General features: G+C 37.7%; 1 protein-coding gene across 1 annotated transcript in view; it reads right to left on the reverse strand.

Moving 5' to 3' along the window:
• Positions 1–16,597, reverse strand: part of LOC135479693 (phospholipid-transporting ATPase IF-like) — a 69,609-nt gene that overhangs the window by 18,193 nt on the left and 34,819 nt on the right. Inside the window, exons 5-26 of the mRNA XM_064759597.1 lie at positions 16,056–16,163; positions 15,524–15,652; positions 14,785–15,001; positions 14,432–14,513; positions 13,067–13,205; positions 12,513–12,594; positions 12,027–12,142; positions 11,236–11,397; positions 10,560–10,637; positions 10,059–10,228; positions 8,926–9,068; positions 8,583–8,686; positions 7,538–7,651; positions 6,198–6,320; positions 5,169–5,317; positions 4,579–4,732; positions 3,820–3,922; positions 3,143–3,288; positions 1,887–1,946; positions 1,068–1,195; positions 598–656; positions 56–135 (exon numbers count right to left, since the gene is read on the reverse strand). Coding sequence (XP_064615667.1) covers positions 56–135; positions 598–656; positions 1,068–1,195; positions 1,887–1,946; positions 3,143–3,288; positions 3,820–3,922; positions 4,579–4,732; positions 5,169–5,317; positions 6,198–6,320; positions 7,538–7,651; positions 8,583–8,686; positions 8,926–9,068; positions 10,059–10,228; positions 10,560–10,637; positions 11,236–11,397; positions 12,027–12,142; positions 12,513–12,594; positions 13,067–13,205; positions 14,432–14,513; positions 14,785–15,001; positions 15,524–15,652; positions 16,056–16,163 — 2,646 coding nt within the window. The remainder of the gene's footprint in view (positions 1–55; positions 136–597; positions 657–1,067; positions 1,196–1,886; positions 1,947–3,142; positions 3,289–3,819; positions 3,923–4,578; positions 4,733–5,168; positions 5,318–6,197; positions 6,321–7,537; positions 7,652–8,582; positions 8,687–8,925; positions 9,069–10,058; positions 10,229–10,559; positions 10,638–11,235; positions 11,398–12,026; positions 12,143–12,512; positions 12,595–13,066; positions 13,206–14,431; positions 14,514–14,784; positions 15,002–15,523; positions 15,653–16,055; positions 16,164–16,597) is intronic.

Here is a 16,597-nt window from a genome sequence, read left to right on the forward strand (position 1 = left end):
AGTGCTTTTAGGTCTAAAAACCCTGTGTAGTACATGAAGAATGGAGACAACTCACCTCCCCCGACGGGAAAAGAGACGCCCCATCAGCAAACAGCAAAAACACACCAAAAAAGAAAACAATGGAATGCCAGAGACCTACAACATACAACATCATAAATCACCCATTTTTATCAAACTAATCATTTAAAAAGAAAAACAGAAGAGAATTTACAGAAACGACGATTTGTCCATACAAATGAAGATCAGAGCACACAGAAAGAAGCAAACAAATCTATGATCAAATTTCCTTATTTCCCATCACCTTGTATCAACCACAGGCCACGGAGAGTACATTTATGTAGTACATTCTGCCGATCAATCAAAAAACATGCTCTACGATTAAGCTATTACAATAACTTCTGCAATCAGCTAATAGGTCCTGGGTAGACTTTTAACTTACCTAATGGTCCTGGGTAGACTTTTAACTTACCTAATGTTAAATTATAATCACTTTAATATTAAGGTTAATTTCGGGGATGTAAACAGAATACAAAGACAAAGAGATATAGGCCACAGGTTTCCTAAAATGAAGATGATATTTTTTTACGAAATGCTTACCTATTAGGTTCCAAACAGTAAAATTCCAGGCAGACAAGATCTCATTTCTAGCGATTTTTCTACAAAAAGATTAACCCATACAGTCAGATAAATATTTGGCATTTACAGACATTTAAATATAGTTTCAAAACATTAATTGGCCTCTAATACCCAAGAAGTGCACTCCAGTATTTTCGCAAATTGTACATCAGCAACAGATGCTTGCTGTAACCTTCTTTTTCTTTCTCTTGACATCAGAAATTATGGTTTTCTTGCAGGAACACCAGAAATAAAAGAAAATACAGTCTATAGCCCTTTAAATTTATTAAAATGTCTTATTAAATGAATGATTATGGCTTACTGCAAATTTAGCAATACTATGTAGTCATATAAATTTATACCACAGGGATCTACTGTTTCGAGTGTACTTTACACAAAGCAGGAATGTTTGAGTACAAACTTCGCTCATATATCGGTACACATGTACTTACTTATACAGCTCGGGTTTGCGCAGCAAAGTCTCCGAGGAAATATGTTGCTCAAAAATACCGTAGATCAAGATTGGCAAGGAGGTATACGTCAGGTTATAAAACATGAGTACAAAGCTGTCAAAAATTGACTGAAACAAAGAAAATGCAAAAAGGCACATTACTCATGGTTCGTGTGAAGCCTCAAAAAATGACTGAAAGACACAAAGTGAAAAAAACACAGAGTATTAATAGTAACTTTGTTACGACTCAACACAAATTGAGTTTTCTGAAACAGAACATTAGGCATTTCTGTTAAGAGATTGAAAGTGAAAATGCCACATGATGTGTAAACTGAATTTCCAAAACATGAAAATCATGGACTAGACAAAAACAAGAGAACCTGTGGATGGTCGTGAGTTTCCCCCAGGCTCGGCACGGTTCCTCCCACCATGATGATGGCCGCCGTCATATAAATGAAATATTCTTGAGTCCGGTGTAAAACACCGATGAAAAACAAGAGAGCTGCATGCAGTAGAAACTTGCAAGAGTTCCTGGATTTACTACATATTTTCCTATGAAACCTAAAGAGCTAGGAATTACACTGAATTTTAATGATATCATGAGTTTTCAATTTTTGGTTAACTATATCTGCACTCTTGATGCTGGCAACATGCTTACCACGTGTTCATAACTAACACGAAAAATTAAAGGTAATATTCTAATTAATAAATGAAAGAAATGGTTCTTCACTTATTGATATTTCAATTAGAAATCAATCATAGGATCATCCAGTTGCTGGCTTAACACACTATAGTTATCACAAGTTGGGTGAGCTCTTACCTGTTCTGAAAATGCACTAAAAAATGCATAGTAGACTTGGGCTGTGATGAAGGCAACGTTCTGCAGCAAGAAAAAACACTCTTTGCAAATAAAGGCAACATTCTGCAGCAAGAAAAAACACTCTTTGCAAATAATGGCTACATTCTGCAGCTAGATAAAACACTCTTCGCAAATAATGGCAACATTCAGTAGCAAGAAAAAACACGCTTTTCAAATAAAGGCAACATATTACAAAGATTACTCTCAAAACAAACACCAAGCCGTAAATCCATGCATCTTTACCAGTTGATAGTCTATTGCAATCAATAATAAAAAAGAAACAAAGCTTGCTATTATGGCAAAATTTTACACAACAGATGCAACAGGATTTACAATCATGCCATTAACATTATAATCAAAGTTGTACAGTGTAGACTCTCCATAAGACGCCTCGATGTAGCGCGCAATTGTATATAACGCTGCCCAAATCTTGTCCCCCCCAATCTGTGGTGTACTTTCATGCGAGAACAGCTAAAACTGCCAACAAAAACATATTTTTCACCAAGAAATATATGTAAATAACGTGAAATCCTTTGCTTCATTTCCTACCGCCATGACTGTTGGTGTGTGACCCATGTGTTATTTGATATTTAAGGATTCATCTCTTGAGTAGCATGTGAACATAAGCAAAATAAAATGGATTTCTCCTGATCCCCAGGTCATTTTATTATAGTGCGAGGTATCCTATAACGCACTCAGGAACCTGTCCCCAAAGTGGTGCGCTATAGCCTGGCTACACTGTACTCCATAATCTGTGAATCAGTGTATCTATTTATTCGATTGGTGTTTTGTGCCGTACTCAAGAATATTTCACTTATACGACGGCGACAAGCATTACAATGGGAGGAAACCGAGCAGAGCCCAGCAGAAACCCACGACTATGTGCAGACTGCTGTCAGACTTTCCCACTTACGGCCGAAGAGGAAGCCAGCGACCGCATTGATGAGAGGTTCCTGGGTCATTACGCTGCTCTAGTGTACTAACCCAGTGAGCCACGGAGGCACCTGAATCAGTGTAAAGGTGATGCAGCACAAAATGTCTAGTTTTTACACATTGTTCAGATCACATCTTTCTCTGATGTCAAACTTATGAATCTACTTGCGGCCCAACACCATATGCAGCTATATCCTCCAGGTAATCATCAGGTTAATTTAAATCTTACGTACATGTACAGCGCATAACAAATAATATGGCTGTTGGTTACCATGGCAACTTACCTTATAAAAAAAATACTGAACCAAATTGGCAATGCGAATGTAGTAATAATGTCCGTGAACCAATAATGCACGATTGAGAAACCGAAATCGAACAAATGCATAATCGCTGTTCCGAACAGCTTGTCGCCCTTCTTTACCCATGATTCCTGCAATAAAAATTAAGAATTTCTCCACAAAAATTTGTTAACTTTGTCGCATGCAACAAGATATATCGACTTTTTCATGTCATATCTTCAGGCAAAACAAATCGTGATTTAAGAGCTGTTTAGCCTTAAATAGTAATTACATACTGCTCTGTCTTCAGATAACATTTGGAAAGGGACATAATTCTGTTAATGGCAATCAGAATACAATGAACTCTCATCATTCCTTTCATATATGTTCAGTTATTTATTTATTTCTGTTTATTTAACACTGCACGTCTAATCAATGCCACAAAAAAATACTTGTGCTGCTGAAATTTGCATTTTTCCAGAGTGTTAGCCAACAAAATCAAAAAAAACCTTATAACACTTAAAATCAACAGAACTAGCAGAATCTGGCAAAATGTGCTACTTATTCAGTGAGTCATTTACTTAGTCAGTGAGTCATTTACTTAGTCAATGAGTCAGTGACTCATTTACTTAGTCAAAGAGTTATTTACCATAATACTGTTTCAAAAAGTGAAAATATCTCACCCAGTCCGACGTGAGCTTCTTGTATCATGCTGACATCGTTGGCTCCGTCTCCTATCGCAGCAGTCACGGGATTGGACGTGCTGGTCTTGACGAGTCGCACAACCTGCGTAACGACAACAACGCAATACTTTCAACTGCTTGTATTTTCTGGAGGCAAAGGGGCAAGTACCCAGACCCCAAACACTACCGTCCCTAATGTCCCAGTGGAAGTAGGACTACTATCGGGTGTTTATGCCATTCTTCCTGATCCATGCTAACTAACTAAAGTAAATATTCACATCAGTATCATGTGTAGTTGTGCAAAAGATTGATCAAAATATCAACAACCTAGAGCATAACATTGAAAGTACTTTTCTGTAAGGTTAATTCCCTATACATGTAGATCATGACATGCAGCCCACTGTCACAAAGCTTCAAAAGTCCGAGCAAGTCAAATTTCTCAAATCTTTCCATTAAAAAATGACAATCTTTTGGTTATAGCACCACAATGTGAAACAGTTTACACGAAATGGTACAAAAAAAAGTTTTTTTGGGAAAAAGTTTTGGGAGATTGAGTGATGATTGCCGTGTAAAAGGACAGCGTCAACATTTTCATACTTTTAGTGCTGTCTAACGGATAAAAATGTGATAGACACCACAGAAGGCACAATATGCTGACAACATATGTATTTGTGAACACTGGCTGAAGAGTCACACACTTTCCTCTTTCAAAATAAATCAATGGAAGACTGGACAGTTCTGGCAATACGAATGCTTTACCTCAGCTTTTTGTATGGGAGACATCCTACAGCAGAGAACTGCAACGCACTTTTGAGCGAGATTCCGGAGCGCATTGCTGTGGTGAAATATGGTGTGATTAAGACTGGCCCCGTCAATGATCAATGCGTACTGACTGCTTGGTAGTCGTGATATGCTGCAACACAAAGATACATTTCTGTAACCATGCAGGTATATTGCTTTATTTGTTGATTTACAGGTATGTATTGTAATTTTGGCTTCCTGCTGTTAATAAAAAATTAACAGGGCCTCAGGGCCACTACATGTACCTGACAACTGTCTTACGCATTATGCCATACATAACATCAGCCAGTTTTATGGTGGGAAATCCATCACCATCCAAAGGTTCCACATATGACCCACAGGAAGCCGGCATAAGCTGGACTTGAACTCACAGTGATTGCCTTGGTGAGTGGCTTCTGGTATTTCTGCTATGCTAGCATGCTAACCACTAGGTCATGGAGTCTCCGGTCTTAATTCAGAATCATACATATTCAGTTTGCCTTTTTATCTTATGAAAATCAATTTGTCTTGAAATGATAAAAACTGAAAGTTTTTCCACTAAGACTTACAGTGAGAGATGTTTTTCTATGATTTCCCCACATTCATTTGGATTGGTCTGTTTAGTAACCCTGAGTTCCATCATGCCCTGTTTAAAATGACCCGCCGAGTAGCTAATGTTAACAGCCGTCTCTTCCTTATCCCCAGTCAGCACCCACACCTGAGCAAAACACAATTAAGGGCAGGTACGATAAGAGAATGAAAATACACTTAGGGTCAGACGACTAAACTGAAACCTGTATCTGAGAAGGGTAACTCCATCAAATGGGGCACTACTTCCACGTACAACAGTGATTTCGGCCCAAGAGAAATTGACCATTATCATGGTTGTTCTCATCAATAATCTGTACTAATATGTTACCTGCTTGCTAACTGAATGACACAAATGAATTATTCGCCACTGGTAAGTTTAAGGATAGGCCTGAATTACTATAAACAGGCAAGGTGCAGCAACTGAACAATTTGTTCTTTCACGGTGATGCGGGAATAAGTAGCTGCATTCTTAACATACGTAGGAAATCACTAATACATTTTTATAAACGTCAGTGAACAAAATCCAAAGTCGGGCTAGTTGTTTCTTGCTGAAATGATGTTTTAAAGAACTGGTGGTGATGGTCCTGTTTTAATGGGAGACTTGCGAATGGGCTACACAACAGGGTCTAAATCGCAGTACAACATATCATTTTCTTCTGACCCTGCAATGTTGGTATATTACCTTGGTGTTTTATGACCACATGTACACTGATAACTGTGGCATAATAAGAAAAAAGAAAGGAAAATAGTTCATAATTTTGAGACGCTCTGTTACAGGCAGGAAGGAGTTTCCCATTTTGTTGTTACATTTGTGTACTGGTTGGCAGAATGGAGGAGACAATATTGGATGGTGATACTTAGCTGAAATCGCTTGGAATGACTTTAGCTGGCCGTGCAAGGTGAATTTGATATTTAACATATGAAAGTGAAGGACAATTAGGTTAAAAATCATAACAAAGATAACGACACAAAGGGAAACACAAGAACACTGTTTTATGATGGAGTACCTTTATACCAGCAGTCCTCAAAGACTCTATCGTCTCTGGCACACCATCTTGGAGTTTATCTTCCACAGCAGTTGCCCCTAGCAACTCTAGCTTCCTCTCCGCGAGATCAAACACTCTGATCAACTGTAAAGAAAAAGAACAAGGTCAAAATGAAGACATCAAGTCACACATGAGCAACAACCAGAAGATCTAAGGATCAGGGAGACAACCCAAGCAATTCAGTATTACCACTGGAAGGAATGTACATTTCTGTGAAGACTTGCACTTTCCCTTTCTATAAGTGTGTATGTCAGGAAAAAAGAAATATCCATGTGAAAGTACTGTTTTACAACACTCATTCGCACTTTGGTTCAACATGTAAATGGGGCATTTCATTATAGAATATTGTTCAACTGACAGTTGAAAACTAGAACCTCCATTATCATTCTTAAGAACAAGAATATGTAATATTACATATTACATGTAGTGTAATATGTAATAAGTACAACATTCCACTAGATAAATCAACCATTCTGTCTGATGAATATCAAAATAGACAAATGTCAGAAGAGAAAACAAAGAAAACTTTCAATACAGAATAATCAATGGCAATAATCTTGAAGACATGAATGCTTACATAAACAATGACAATGTATATGTAAACAAATTTAAATCTGAATGTGAAAAAGTAATCAACAGTAAACAAAGTCAGGTAAATATAAATAAATGTAACAGGTTCTTAACAAGGGTATATATCACCTGTTTATATGTACAACTCCTTATCCATTTAGATAGCCTTGGCTTCTGGATTATTTTGTGGTAAAAACTGTATTAGTTTTTGCTTACTTTGAATACAATTCTGATGATTGATGAACATGTTATATGATGGTGCATAACAAAAATCAACATGACATACAAATATTACCTTTTCATGTGACAAAAATTCTCCTATTTCATTTTTATATAAGGCAACACAAACTTTATTGTGTGGGTTTATTTATGGGTGAGCCAAAACCAAAAAGAATCTTACAATGGAATAAAACTAAAACCAAATTTTATCTTGTCTGATCTTAAGAGTTTTTATGAATTACTAGCCTCTCAAGGCTTTCTGATCACATAAATACATTTTCAGCAGGAAAAATTGCTGGGATAGTCCAAATTTTCAACAAATTACATGATTTTCACATTTTCATTTTTATATCGTACTTCAACATTTAAAAAAAAAGGTTTTACTCTGCCTGCAAAATAACAATTTAAATAGGTGTGGCCTAAAATACATACCAAAATGCCTCTCTGTAGTATGTACAAGTACTACACATCTATCAACTGTCGAGATAACACAGCCATTTTGTCATACTAACCTGTTCTTCTCGATCCTCCAAGGAGTTCCGTGCAGAGTTCAGCTGAGTGTCAATGTCCTCAAATTCTTCCACCGATAACTTTCTCTGAGCAATACACAATGTTCTCAATCCAAGCTGAAACACAATCCACACAAACCAAGACCTTTACCACATCCTGTACCTCTTCCTATAATGGATTCCATACTGATGAGCTAAGGAAACTACAAAAAAAGTATATGTTCAATCTGATATTATTAAACCTCTTTTGCTTATACCTGCTGAATGACATGACTGTTTCCCTAAATACGCAGTACTTTTTCTGGGCATATGAATTTTATCTATTTGCTAATTATATTTTTTATGCTTAAAAGGGTGATATCTAACTTATCGGATTTAACTTGTCAATAGGAAGTTTATTTTGCTCAAGAGTACATGTAGTCAGATTATTATGTGAAAGCTTTTAATAGAAAATTCGAAAAGATTTAAATTAAGCTTACACAAAAAAAATGTTTTATGTTTTAATGTCCATGTAATGGAATATTAATTCAAATCAATATGCTCATTTAATGACTGAAGGAATACGGCTTAACACCTCCTCAGCAATTTTTCAGCCATACTGCAGCAATTCACTACTACTTGAAAGAACGTAGAAGGAAGCACTGACAATAAGTGATACTCCAGAATTTACCTAAATTTCCATCTCCATGTTCTACAACGCCATACCAGTATAGAGAAATCTTAATTAACTTGAATATTGACTCAAATATCAAAAGCAAAGGCAAATCAATTTACAATCACTATGAAGTCTTTCTCTCAAGTAGAATTTTTATGCCTATTGAAATTATAACGTTGCCGGCTTGTGTCACTTTGGTACTGGTTTTTGTTGACATCTATCTCCAAAACTGGTGTAAATTTTGTTATGAAATTAAAGCTTTCAGAGTAAAACTTGATTAGAATATCTATTTAACTGTCTTGTCTTCAGTTCAGTCAGCTTCACAACATCTATAAATCTATATTTGTATAAATTCTGCCTCATCTCACATTGCACGTGAGGGATTCCACTCACCACTGCATACTGGTTGACATGCTGTAGTGTGGTGAATTTATCCCCTGTCTCCACACGATCCAAGATGGCCGACTCTGCCCCTTTGCACAACAAAAACACCTCATCTGAAAGACAATTCACACCTCCATTATCTTCCTTTATATCAATCTTCAGAAAACCCAGACACTTTGTAAAATCTTCTATAAGACAGAAAAAAAATACAAAGCATTGTCCCTCCAGAATTTACCAGAAATTAATAACAGTGATAAGAAAAAGCATAATCACACGACCAGAGCTAGAAAAACAAAAAACTGAATTTTAGCCTATGACTGTAATCACACTACCATCATTTTCTAACTAGTACCTTTCTCATTCTGTACGATTACACTCATTCTTTTCCTAACTGCATCAAACTCTAACACATGGAGGGGTTTGTAACGTCTCATCTCTCCTTTAAATGTTACCTCCATGCGGTCGTCATGGATACCATGGTATACAACACCATACCTGAAAGAGAAAACAGATTATTGTGTCGCTTGCACTACTCATTTGAATTGACTTTGACAAGACTGATGTTTAACACCACGTGAAAAAGTTTTTATTTCAATGACGGCGACCCGTTTTAACAGTGGAGGAAGAAAACCTGAGTGCTTGGAGCAGACTTAAAACCTTTGATGCATTACTAGCAAGCTCTACCATGTGTGACAAAATTAAATGACATAAGAACTTCATGCAAGACTGCACCAGAGAACAAACTTTCCCACACGTGATGAGGTTAGCACACTTGTGCAGTACAATAACCCAGAAGCCTTTCAGCAATGTGGTCGCGCTGAGTTCAAGTCCAGCTCATGATGGCTTCTTCTTTGATCGTATGTGGGAAGGTCTGCCAGCCACCAGTAGATGGTAGTGGGCGCCCAGTTTCCTCCCACTACCATCTTGGCCAGCAACGGTGTAGATGAAATACTCTGGAGTGTGGCATAGAACACCAATCACAGAAATACATAAATGTGACGCATAGATGAGACAGAGGCCACTTTGAAATGTGATTTTCATCCAATATAAGACTGGGAAAACAGCACCATGACTGTTAGTTAATTTAATTACTCGGTGTTGATGCATGACAGTTATGAATGAATGAAATCGGAGAGCCTGGACTCCTCTAAGTCGTACACACAAAGGTCTTTCAGCAACATGCAGATGATCATTGGTCTCCCGCACCACCACCCTCAAGCCAAGCTGCTGTATAAGTGAAATGTTCTTGAGAGCAGCACAGAACACCAATCAAAAAAAGGTGACATAGAGATGGGACGCACATGGACACCCCATATTGGATTGTGTTCTTCAACCAATAGAAGACTCTGAAAAAGGCACCATGAAGATCATTGGTCATTTATGGTCATTAATGTATTTGTTTGTTTTCATTGTGTCAGTGCCAGGAGGGTCACTATTTTTGGAATCTATCCAAAGGTGTAACCAGGTAAAATATGACTGGCTCACCTCCTACACGCTTCCACCAAAGCCTTCTCGTCTGGTGACGGAGCTGTGTAGTCGTAATCAAACCCTGTGCTGCTGTACATGCTGGCAGCGCCCGCAGTGACATCATCGGCACGGTCCACACGCACCAAATGACACAGCACCAGAACAGTGAGAAACTCCTCTATCTCAGGCTGTAAGGAAAACCAAAAGCAATTATCAATGTGCAGTCTGGATCTACATCACAAACATCGCTTTGTGAATTCAGAATGCGAAGATTTGATTTGATTTTTATTGGTGTTTTACCCCGTACTCAAGAATATTTCACTTATACGACGGCGGCCAGCATTATGGTGGGTGGAAACCAGGCACAGCCCGAGGGGAAACCCACGACCATCCGCAGGTTGCTGCCAGACCTTCCCACTTAAGACCGGAGAGGAAGCCACAGCATGAGCTAGACTTGAACTCACAGCGACCGCATTGGTGAGAGACTCCCGGGTCATTACGCTGTGCTAGCGTGCTAACCAACTGAGCCACGGAGGCCCCCAGAATGCGTAGAACACCAACTCCAACATCAAGTCCAACAGCAGCAATGGTGCTATCCTACCACAGCAATACTCAACACAACTCAACACAAGTAGCATCGGTTGGATGTCAGACTGATTTCATGATTAACAACATTTTCATTTCACACGGAAGTTAGTAACCAACGACAGGTGAGCATCACATAGACTTGGTTTGCTTAACTTGATTGTTCCTCTCAACATTTGTCAATCAACTGAATCATCCCAGTGTTTTCTTGCATAGGGATTGATTCCAAAGCTGACAAACATGTGCAATAGTGCTGCTTCACTGAAATGCTATACCCCTGACACCTGACTGACACCTCATCCAGTCATCCAGTACATTTATGTTGTCATTTCCTTTCATGATAATAACCCTGATTTGTTAGACATTACGCTTTTTATATTAACTTGATTATTATTGAGCGCCACTCTAAAAAATTTCTGACTTATGTTTGGGGTGGAGGAAGCATTGTGCCTGGAGCAAACTACCAACATTTGGTGAGTTACTCGCAAACACTCTCACATGTTGTAGGTGTAGGTAAGAAAGCACCGTCAACCACTTGTTGGCACAAAGCCACGAGAACAGAAATATCCCAACAAAGATACTACTGTTTGGTTTAACCGTGGAAACTCACTGTTAAAAGATGGACCGGAGGTGCCTGTACATCGGGCATGTCTGGTTTGGTACAAAGCATTCCACCCATGTCAATATAACGGACACCCTTGATAGAGCACTGGCGAAACTGCATGTCATTCTCTGTTAACGTCCCTGTCTTGTCCGTGAACAAATACTCCACCTGGTCGCAGAAAACAGTGATGATGAGTCATAAAATAAATCGGGGTTTAAAATATGTTGCTTTCCTTAACTAATATTTTTCTCTGGAAATTCCCTGCCCGTCATAAGCAAAGATTGTACAAATACATGTAGAACACACATTAGAAAAAATAAACCATCATAAGGAAAGCGAGTGCCACTTTTCACACTTTCCTCATAAAATAAGCAGACTGAAAGAGGTAAGTATATTGGAACCTTTGATTTTATTTATTTATTTGTTTGAGTGGTGTTTTAAGCCGTACACAAGAATATTTTACTTATACGACGACGGCCAGCATTATGGTGGGAGGAAACCAGGCTCGGAAACCCATGAGCATCTGCATGTTGCTGGCAGACCTTCCCAAGTACGGCTGGACTGGAACTCACAGAGACAGCATTGGTGAGAGGCTCCTGGGTCATTACGCTGCGCTAGTGCGCTAACCAACTGAGCCACGGAGGCCTCGCATCAATACATTGAAGAAACCCTCCAACAAATTTCTAACAACTGCATACTTACCAAAAGTTAACAGGTGGTTGCCTAATCATAAAAGTATATCACTAATAAGCACTACAGAAAAAAAGGCAAAGAGATTATATAAGTAATTAACTTACCTGTCCCAACTCTTCATTAAGATCAGACGTGTTGGCTTTGGCAGCATGCCCAGTAGCGTCATCATACATTTTAATGTCCCATTTAAAAAATAGAGATCCTACAAACTTTTGAAGTTCTGAAAAAAATATTTTTCGCAAGTTTAAAGAAAATCGTAATATTGATATTTAAAATATGAATGTTCCTAAACTGTCTGCATTTGTATTCAATTTACAAAATGTTCATCGTAGTTCACAAATAAAGTAGAATTGCACCTGGTGCAAAACACCATAAATCTAAGAAGTTTTCAATGTTTTGACAGGTATTGATGTGGACGTCACAACATGCCTGACTGGAGCGTTAGCAACTGTAATTTAAAGCTATTTTTACCCCTAGAGAACAAAAAATTTCATTTCTTCTTCCTACTTTTACAGGTTAAGACACACCCTAAACTGCCATGCGTGTCAAGAATCTTTTAATAGAAGACTAAAAAAGACCACTGCACTCACCTATTGTGACATATAATGATATGGGTATAACATAGTTGAATAAAACAAGGAAGGCGAAAAAATCTTGTATCACAGCTTTAGCCTGTTAAATAAAAAAAAAATAAGCGAGCATTTTAGCATGAATTTCCTGAAATATTTCAACAGTAAGAAAAATGTACTTCAACAGTAGTTTCCCTTCTCAGGCATGAAAGTACTATTCTATATTATAAAGGGGTTGCACCTGACGTCATCACCTTGACAGAACAATAGCCAGGTAGCCATACTGGAGTCCTCTTAACATGGGCTGCTATAGCTACAGTCCTCCAATATGGCTACCAAAAGTAGGTCATGCAAAAACCCCTCTACAGGCAGAACACTTTTACAACAATGCTGAACACCTGGCATGAGACCACTTATTGCTGATGTATGTATGTTACCATCCTGACCAGAGTTTGCTTGCAATAATTTATCTGGTCTGACAAGAGTGTGCGGTAATATTTAGTAGTCTGTACAATAATATCTGGTACTTTGTACAGTAATATCTGGTACTTTATACAGTAATATTTGGTACTTACGGTAATGTTACCATATGGGGGAATGTACCAGGGCTGACCCAGTTCTGGCACGCCCTCAAACCAGTACTTCAGGCCAGTACATAACCCAGCCTCCAACAACAACAACACCAGAAACACAATCAGGAATATATTCATAGATCTGAAAATATAATAATATATAATGTACCTGAATGAATAAACAAAACATTAAAATATATCATCATTTGTTTAAATAGGTTAATGTTAACTTGTGATCCCTTAGAGCTCACTTTACAGCAGTGACTGTTAATCTTCAACCTTTTCAGCCACTAAAGCACTTTTTTCCGTGGAATTTATGCATACAATTATCATGAAAATGACACAAGGAATGATTTGTTTGTGTCACTAAAGCTGCAAGCTTCATAAAACTGTGCAGATTATCTCTCTACACCCCATAGCTCTCTTAGAATCTCTGGTTAAACAGGTTGAAGAATTACAGCATGCCATCATGGACATAACGGGCCTACAGAGGATGTAGGTTTAGTCTCGACTGTAGCTACACTATTAGGCTACAGATTCATCGTTGACTTGTTAACTTGCAAGCCTAAATGAGGTAAGCTAAAGCCTAAGTGAGGTAAGCTGAACCCTAAATGTGGGGAGCTAAAGCCTAAGTGAGGTATGCTAAAGCCTTAGTGAGGTATGCTAAAGCCTAAGTGAGGTAAGCTAAAGCCTAAGTGAGGTATGCTAAAGCCTTAGTGAGGTATGCTAAAGCCTAAGACCTAAGTGAGGTAAGCTAAAGCCTATATGAGGTAAGCTAAGGCCTAAGTGAGGTAGGCTAAAGCCTAAGTGAGTTAAACTAAAGCTTAAGCACCAGGGCAGCAGACTTATTCACTGTGCATTAGCAGACATGTCAGCAATCACCAAGTGTTCACACATTAACCCCTGGGCCCAGTTGTACAAATACTGACACCGATATTGTCATATTTTATGTTTAAGATTCTAGTCAAATTCAGCAGTCAATACAGTTATCCAAAGTCAAAGTAAAACAGCAGCAAATTTACTTCATATGGTATTTTTCTAGCATTTTTCAAGAGACACACTTTGCTTGATTCTGACTGATTCATTCACCTTATAAGACAACTTATGTGTTTTTTTGTGAAATTTGATAAATATCTTATCAGGAAAAGTAATGTGTTGACATCAAAAATATCATTTTAACGTCTTAATGTGCTGTTGAAAGTGAATTATGACAGGTCAAATTTTAGCTGAAATCGGTAATATAAGAAATTAGTCAACCTCACACAAAAATCTCTGAAACGGCCATATATTGTTGATGAATCAATCAGAATCAATCAAAGTGTTTCACTTGCAAAAGTTAAACTGAACTACAGTAATTCCACCACTCACCGCTCAACTCTGGAAATTTTTGTCTTCTTGAATTCAGAATTTAAAGCCATCTTTGTTTCTTGCCCTGTATATATTGCACAACCTGAAAAATACACAAATACATACATGTAGGTGATGAATTTGAACATACCACTATTTCCTTCAGAAACCTGAAAAATACAAAAACATATACACCGCATGGAGCCAAACCCATATTAATATCCCATACTTTTGGTTAAAGCTGACATAAAAATATGGTTATCTCGGAGCAGTTGTTATTGGAAACGTCCAACACTTTTTTTCTGAGACAGGTGGCTCTCTGAAGAATTTTAGGCGCCACTAATTAAGACACTTCAAAGGACTACATTTCTTACCATAAACGTAAGGTGTATTCTTGAGCCTGGCCCCCCTCAGCAGGACATTCTCTGGTCCGAGAGACCTCACCACGGTCTCCCCGCCAGAGTTGATTTTGATTCTCCCTTTGAAGCTGTACAGGTCAGCGATTGGCTGTTCACACTCAATGACCGCATTCAGAGTGTCCAGCTCCTCCACGCTCTGATGTTTGCGTGTGTCAACCACACAGGAATGGGCCTGATGCAACAGAAAATTCAGATTGTATAAAAAATTTAACACAATTGTACAAAATAAAACAAATATCACAAAATGTCGCTTTACCTGGGCGCAGGATTGATCGAGTTTTCAAATCACTTTTTTTATTCAATGGCACATGTTAATTAATGACATTTAATTCTTTACACAAAGGTTCAATATCATTGCTGTCAATTTATTCATTTATTGACTTCACACCCTTACATGTAACTATACTACACTTTACAATTACACCTCAACAAATGCTGTCTTAGTGTTGATGTCTTAAAAACCGACCTTCTAACTTAATATTCCCAATTTTCAGTACAGTGGAGACACTTTAGCACTTTGTGATAACCTTTAACACAACTTAAGATTACCAGGTAAGATATAGTAACCACTCCTTCATGCTAAAGTGCACAGAAATTTCCAGCCATCCAAGAATACATCACTCTGATGATGTAAATTTCCCATCCCTGAAATATCATTTCACAAGCAGGTGTTAATACAAGAGTTTTAAAATACCTTTAAGTTTGTTTCCCCGTCAAGGTTTGCTGTTGTAACATAACAGACTCCTTCAGGGTCGTGAGAAGACAACATGACCATATCGCATGGGAAGCCATGATTCGTCTGCACCCTCACGATATCACCCACCTGTCAAGCCACATATGTACATTCACAGGTAAATATCATTACAGATAAACAAGGTCAAACACGCATAATATAACTCATATTATCACAAGGAAATTAACACACATCATAGAATAATAACCACTAACACATTTTGTGAAAATACTTTTCTTTGCTGTTGACGTTATGCAAATTTTACTTTCACTTTTAACCTTTTTAATCATTTAGAAACTGTAAAATTCAAAATTTTATATCTAACATATAATCAAACCACAAACAGCAATTTAGTCACGATGGTCATACATGTATACGGGTAAACAGAATCTGACAACCAGATTATCATTTGCATTTTGTTGTTTTTTTTTTGGGGGGGGGGGTTCAATTATTACTATTGTCATTATTTCTGCTGTGATAATCTGTAGCTGACCTTGATAGCCATGGATTTGACCTCTGTGAGAATCCCCTCCCTGAGAACAAATGCCGGCCTATTGTTGACCTCATTGTCTGCAACATGTCGCAAACGATCTTCATATCCCTGCAATACAACCATTCAATGCATTTTTTGTTTGACATCCGGTTAATGAACGTAAGAAAAACATTGCTCACTTGCAGAAATGTGCTAAGTTGTTGTTTTTACAAAGTACTGTTTGTTTTTACAAAGTATTATTTGTTTTTACAAAGTATTGTTAAAAACAGCAGGGGGACGAAACAATATAAACAATTATTGCATTATACTATGGTCTGCATTATAGGTTTCTTTATTTACAACTCTTGCAAACCAAACAAAACGAATTCCTAAATAAACCAGATATTTCCTTTTGTTTTTTTAGATCAGGCAGCCATTTTCTTAAACCCTCACTAAGCAACAAAGAAATGAGGCGTTTTTTTTTTTAATTCAGTTACAAGTACAGGCCTATTTTCTAACTGAGCACTACAGCACACAAGCTCTTATCTTTAATATGAGGCAAT

Source organism: Liolophura sinensis, chromosome 12, assembly GCF_032854445.1.
Source record: "Liolophura sinensis isolate JHLJ2023 chromosome 12, CUHK_Ljap_v2, whole genome shotgun sequence".
Classification (NCBI taxonomy): domain Eukaryota; kingdom Metazoa; phylum Mollusca; class Polyplacophora; order Chitonida; family Chitonidae; genus Liolophura; species Liolophura sinensis.